This window comes from Sinocyclocheilus anshuiensis, unplaced genomic scaffold (assembly GCF_001515605.1).
Source record: "Sinocyclocheilus anshuiensis isolate Anshui unplaced genomic scaffold, SAMN03320099.WGS_v1.1 scaffold709, whole genome shotgun sequence".
In the NCBI taxonomy this organism is placed as follows: domain Eukaryota; kingdom Metazoa; phylum Chordata; class Actinopteri; order Cypriniformes; family Cyprinidae; genus Sinocyclocheilus; species Sinocyclocheilus anshuiensis.
In genome coordinates, this window is record NW_015540926.1 from 226,180 (window position 1) to 232,924 (window position 6,745).

The 6,745-nt window shown below is 34.7% G+C and overlaps 1 protein-coding gene across 1 annotated transcript in view; it reads left to right on the plus strand.

The window, feature by feature from the left end:
• The first annotated feature begins 1,277 nt into the window (after window positions 1–1,277).
• Window positions 1,278–6,745, plus strand: part of valopa (vertebrate ancient long opsin a) — a 31,517-nt gene continuing 26,049 nt past the window's right edge. The window contains exons 1-2 of the mRNA XM_016487329.1: window positions 1,278–1,617; window positions 3,659–3,869. Coding sequence (XP_016342815.1) covers window positions 1,278–1,617; window positions 3,659–3,869 — 551 coding nt within the window. The remainder of the gene's footprint in view (window positions 1,618–3,658; window positions 3,870–6,745) is intronic.

Sequence of the window (6,745 nt, forward strand, 5' to 3'; positions counted from 1 at the left end):
TATGAAGTTTTCACACATGAAAATGTATATTTTGAAAGGTTTTTGTGTGTGTGTTTTCCCATTTTTCTTTTAGTTAAAGTTTCAATATTTTGTTGTGTGTTTTTGTTGTATGTAGTTTTAGTTATTTTAAATAATCAAGTTAAAGTGGATAAAAATGATGTGTTTGCCTTGGCAAATAGCTGAAATAAAACTTTGAAACTTATTTTATTTTATTTTAAGTAACAGTTTTTTTATGTTTTAGTTTTAGCATAACTATAATAACTATAGCATAACTATAATTAAAATGCATAACTCTATCAGCGGGTTGCGCGTTATTGACCTGCACTAATGCGTGGTGCAGCTGGAGACTGTGATGATGAATCAAAGCGGCTCTCCAGGGTCTCCAGCATCGATCCTCTGCACACACTCCACTCATTCCGCAGAGAAGGACTGAGAAAGACAATCGACGAAATGCACAATCGCTTAGCAGTCCCGTTTCTGATGCAAAGTCGTCGTTTGCGCGCTCAATGACTGGAGTTTGCGCGACTGTGCATCAGAATTACGCACGAGACGCTAAAGCATAAGCGACCCTGGAGCACAAAACCAGTCATAAGGGTAATTTTTTTTTTTAATTGTGATGTATGCATCATCGGAAAGCTGAATAAATAAGCTTTCCATTGATGTATGGTTTGTTAGGATCGGACAATATTTGGCTAAGAGCTAAAATCTGGAATCTGAGGGTGCAAAAAAATCTAAATATTGAGAAAATCGCCTTTAAAGTTGTCCAAATGAAGTGCATATTACTAATCAAAAATTCAGTTTTGATATATTTACGGTAGGAAATGTACAAAATATCTTCACGGAACATGATCTTTACTTAATATCCTAATGATTTTTGGCATAAAAGAGAAATGTATAATTTTGACCCATACAATGTATTGTTGGCTATTGCTACAAATATACCCCAGCGACTTAAGACTGCTTTTGTGCTGCAGGAACACATATCTTCTGAACGCGAGCGTCTGCGTAAAAACCTTCGGAACTAGTGATTCCTTGAAGCAGGAGCGCACTGACTGGAGCTCTGCACACAGACGCGATGATGATGATGATGAAGGCGCAGTTACGTGGTTGACCTGACCTGTGATGGTAGCCTATATAAACCCCATCCAGCAAGAGAAAGTCAATAAAGTCCGCTGGAGTATGCCGCTGATGTAGAGGACGAACACTCTGGGTTTACGATGCACGCGGACTTCCTCCAGATGTAGGTTCGGTTCGGTTCATCTGACTCGTCCGGAGCGATGGAGTCGTTTGAGGCGGCGGTGAACGGCGTCTCTCGCAGCGAGGATCCGTTCTCTGGACCGCTCACATCCATCGCGCCCTGGAACTATAGAGTGCTGGCGGCGCTGATGTTCGTGGTGACCGCGGTGTCTCTGTGCGAGAACTTCACGGTGATGCTGGTCACCTTCAGGTTCAAGCAGCTCCGACAGCCGCTCAATTATATCATCGTCAATCTGTCTCTGGCGGACTTTCTCGTGTCTCTGACCGGAGGAACGATCAGTTTTCTGACCAACTATCACGGGTATTTCTTCTTGGGGAGATGGGCTTGTGTTCTGGAGGGATTCGCAGTCACCTTTTTTGGTGAGTCAAAAGTTTGCTTTAGACCTTATGCTTTTGGTCACCATATTTCGTTTGGGGTTTGAGTGATTCTTTTTAATATCGGGACACTGAAATTTGTAAACTCTGATTGTAAACGCTTTCAGCTTGATCACATGCTGCATGAATGCCATTACTTCTGTTTGTGTTTCAAAAATCACTGCTATCAATCAATCAATATAATTTTTAGTACATGGGTCAAAGACGAAAAAGGGTTTAAGCATAAAAACAATAAGTGTAATAGTGGTGTAAATTTTTGTTATTTTTCCCAAAAAAAAAAAAAAAGTTTTCTGTTTAATTTAATTGAAATTTTCTTTTTCTGAGCAAAAAATAAATATCTTACATTTTTCCCTGATTTACAGAAGAGACTCAGTAAAATGTCATTCAGTGTAACAATCTTGTCAGGCGTATTTACAACAAAAATCAATTTATGACATATTAAAAGACATTACTTTCACCCCAAATACTAATTAGGTGTAATTTTACATTTTTTAAATGTGCCACTATCCTAGCTTTTGCCTGTTTGTCAGTAAGACTTTTTTACTCATTTAAAACACAATAAAATTTTATATGCTCCCTTATTCTTTTATATATTTTAATATGTACACGTCAGAATAAGCATGTTGTTTGAATTTTTACATAAATATTGTGTTACACTGAACGACAATGTAACATTATTTCAACCAAATTTTAACATTTTATTCTCCAAAAACTTATTTGAAACCTTAAAAGTAGACACTTTACTTACATTTAATGTGCTTTCTATGGACACTTTTGTAAATTTCTTTTGATGCGGACATATTAACATCTTTGACCCACATATACTCTAAAATTTCACTCATGCCAGTTATGTTTTTATTTATTTTCTTAGTCTTTTCCACAGTTTTTCAGTGTTAAAATGACACCAACAAAAGCAAAAAATATTGCTAATTATTATTAATAGTTACATACATTTAAAAAAGTGCATGTCTACTTAATGATACAACACAGAGTTAAAACTTCAGTATCTGTCTAAAGGCATTTAATTAGATCAGAGGAACATTATTGAAAATAACTGATGGGAAAATCAGGTGAATTTTAAAATTTAATATTTATTATTACTATTAATATTTATTATTATTATTAGTAGTAGTAACATTTATTTAATTTAATTTAATTTAATTTAATTTAATTTAATTTAATTTAATGTTATCATACGAAGCTCAGCCGAGTCTTTTATACTTTTTTATGCACTAAATGCAAATGTAATGATCTGTCAAGACTAGTGCATTAAAGGAGTTGTGGACTGACAAGTTTCAATATTTTATTTAGTCTCAGATCTTGAGATAAATAGTTCAGGGTAAATCTGCATAGACTTAAAATGTTAATATGGAATATATTAAAATAAATGCACCATTTATCAGAATATGCACCACAATCTTAACGAGACAAGGTGAATGTAGTTTCATTTTTAATGCATTGTTCACTTTGTTTTATGAGTTGCATGTATTTTTCAGAATGAACTGGAGTGCATCGTCAAGTCACATTTATTTCTACAGCTCTATATACAATGCAGATTATTTCAAAGCAGCTAAAACAGGAAAATTGCAAAAAGTTGCAAAACAATCAATTATGAAATAAATTCGATTCGGCTACAGTATAAAGCAGCCCTACAGAAAACAATAGAGGCATTATTACTCAGCTGAATTCAGTTCAATGCTAATGCAATTCAGTTAAATAACTATCTATGTTGCAAAATGAATAAATGATGAAAATACAGCTGAAAGGCAACTCTACAGAAGACAATAGAGTCAGCTCAGTCGATGATGCAAAGTTCATGGAACATTTTTGTGAAAGTGCAGACCTGTGAAAATTCACCACCTGGTTTTCAGAATAAATATTAGTTAAAGCACATCTTAAAAAGACGCAGAACTCATGCAATGAATGTATTTGACGAGGCTTCTGGCGCTGAAGTGTCTGGAGGACATGGTTCAGTCTTCTCAGGTGTTTTGGAGAGATGTTCATCGGTCTCTGTCTGAATCTGCAGGCATCGTGGCTCTGTGGTCTCTGGCCGTCTTGGCGTTCGAGCGGTTCTTCGTCATCTGTCGGCCGCTGGGGAACATCCGTCTGCGAGGAAAACACGCGGCTCTGGGTCTGCTGTTTGTCTGGACCTTCTCCTTCATCTGGACCATTCCTCCTGTCCTGGGCTGGAGCAGCTACACCGTCAGCAAGATCGGCACCACCTGCGAACCCAACTGGTGAGGAGCGCAAACACTCATTTATCACACCGCGGGGCCATCTCACTATTACATTACAGAAAGACTAATTACAGCACCTTCAAATGCTTCCCCTTACACATGTTTAATCTCACATCTTGATTAAATTTGAAAAAGTACATGCATTTAAAAAAAAAAATGTTAATGTTTTTTGAAGATACATTTTCAGCGTTACACAAAAATCAAAACAATGAGAGTAAAGAAGAAAAACTAACCAACAAAACAATAATATTAATCATACATATAATAATATTATATATATTGCAATTTAACAAAAACATGTATACTGTATACAGCTAAAAACCTAAAATTAAAAGAAAAAATATTAAAAGAGCGCATGGTTAGTAAGATAACAGTAACTGATTTATATGTACACTACCGGTCAAAAGTTTGGGTTCAGAACGAAGCTCATCAAGGCTGCATTTATTTGATCAGAAATACAGGAAAAAATGTAATATTGTGAAATATTATTATGATGTAAAATAAAGTTTTTCTATTTTAATATACATTAAACTGTAATGTATTTCTGTGATGCGCAGCTGTATTTTCAGCATCATTACTCCAGTCTTCAGTGTCACATGATCTTCAGAAATCAGTATAATATGCTGATTTATTATCAGTGCTTTTTTGGAACCCGTGATACTTTTTTTCAGGATTCTTTGATGAATAAAAAGTTAAAAAGAAGAGCATTTATTTAAAATAGAAATCTTTTCCAACAATATACACTACAGTTCAAAAAGTTTGGGGTCTGTAATTTAATTTAATTTAATTTAATGTTATCATACGAAGCTCAGCCGAGTCTTTTATACTTTTTTATGCACTAAATGCAAATTTAATGATCTGTCAAGACTAGTGCATTAAAGGAGTTGTGGACTGACAAGTTTCAATATTTTATTTAGTCTCAGATCTTGAGATAAATAGTTCAGGGTAAATCTGCATAGACTTAAAATGTTAATATGGAATATATTAAAATAAATGCACCATTTATCAGAATATGCACCACAATCTTAACGAGACAAGGTGAATGTAGTTTCATTTTTAATGCATTGTTCACTTTGTTTTATGAGTTGCATGTATTTTTCAGAATGAACTGGAGTGCATCGTCAAGTCACATTTATTTCTACAGCTCTATATACAATGCAGATTATTTCAAAGCAGCTAAAACAGGAAAATTGCAAAAAGTTGCAAAACAATCAATTATGAAATAAATTCGATTCGGCTACAGTATAAAGCAGCCCTACAGAAAACAATAGAGGCATTATTACTCAGCTGAATTCAGTTCAATGCTAATGCAATTCAGTTAAATAACTATCTATGTTGCAAAATGAATAAATGATGAAAATACAGCTGAAAGGCAACTCTACAGAAGACAATAGAGTCAGCTCAGTCGATGATGCAAAGTTCATGGAACATTTTTGTGAAAGTGCAGACCTGTGAAAATTCACCACCTGGTTTTCAGAATAAATATTAGTTAAAGCACATCTTAAAAAGACGCAGAACTCATGCAATGAATGTATTTGACGAGGCTTCTGGCGCTGAAGTGTCTGGAGGACATGGTTCAGTCTTCTCAGGTGTTTTGGAGAGATGTTCATCGGTCTCTGTCTGAATCTGCAGGCATCGTGGCTCTGTGGTCTCTGGCCGTCTTGGCGTTCGAGCGGTTCTTCGTCATCTGTCGGCCGCTGGGGAACATCCGTCTGCGAGGAAAACACGCGGCTCTGGGTCTGCTGTTTGTCTGGACCTTCTCCTTCATCTGGACCATTCCTCCTGTCCTGGGCTGGAGCAGCTACACCGTCAGCAAGATCGGCACCACCTGCGAACCCAACTGGTGAGGAGCGCAAACACTCATTTATCACACCGCGGGGCCATCTCACTATTACATTACAGAAAGACTAATTACAGCACCTTCAAATGCTTCCCCTTACACATGTTTAATCTCACATCTTGATTAAATTTGAAAAAGTACATGCATTTAAAAAAAAAAATGTTAATGTTTTTTGAAGATACATTTTCAGCGTTACACAAAAATCAAAACAATGAGAGTAAAGAAGAAAAACTAACCAACAAAACAATAATATTAATCATACATATAATAATATTATATATATTGCAATTTAACAAAAACATGTATACTGTATACAGCTAAAAACCTAAAATTAAAAGAAAAAATATTAAAAGAGCGCATGGTTAGTAAGATAACAGTAACTGATTTATATGTACACTACCGGTCAAAAGTTTGGGTTCAGAACGAAGCTCATCAAGGCTGCATTTATTTGATCAGAAATACAGGAAAAAATGTAATATTGTGAAATATTATTATGATGTAAAATAAAGTTTTTCTATTTTAATATACATTAAACTGTAATGTATTTCTGTGATGCGCAGCTGTATTTTCAGCATCATTACTCCAGTCTTCAGTGTCACATGATCTTCAGAAATCAGTATAATATGCTGATTTATTATCAGTGCTTTTTTGGAACCCGTGATACTTTTTTTCAGGATTCTTTGATGAATAAAAAGTTAAAAAGAAGAGCATTTATTTAAAATAGAAATCTTTTCCAACAATATACACTACAGTTCAAAAAGTTTGGGGTCTGTACATTTTTATTCTTTCTTTTTTTGAAAGAAATTCAAACTTTTATTCAGCAAGGATGTGTTAAATTGATAAGAAGTGATAGCAAAGATTTATATTGCTAGAAAAGATTTATATTTTGAATAAATGCTGTTTGTTTTTAACTTTTTATTCATCAAAGAATCCTGAAAAAGTATCGCAGTTTCCAAAAAAATATTTGTGCAGCACAACTGTTGATAATTCTAATAATAAATCAGCATATTAGAATGATTTCTGAAGATCATGTGAC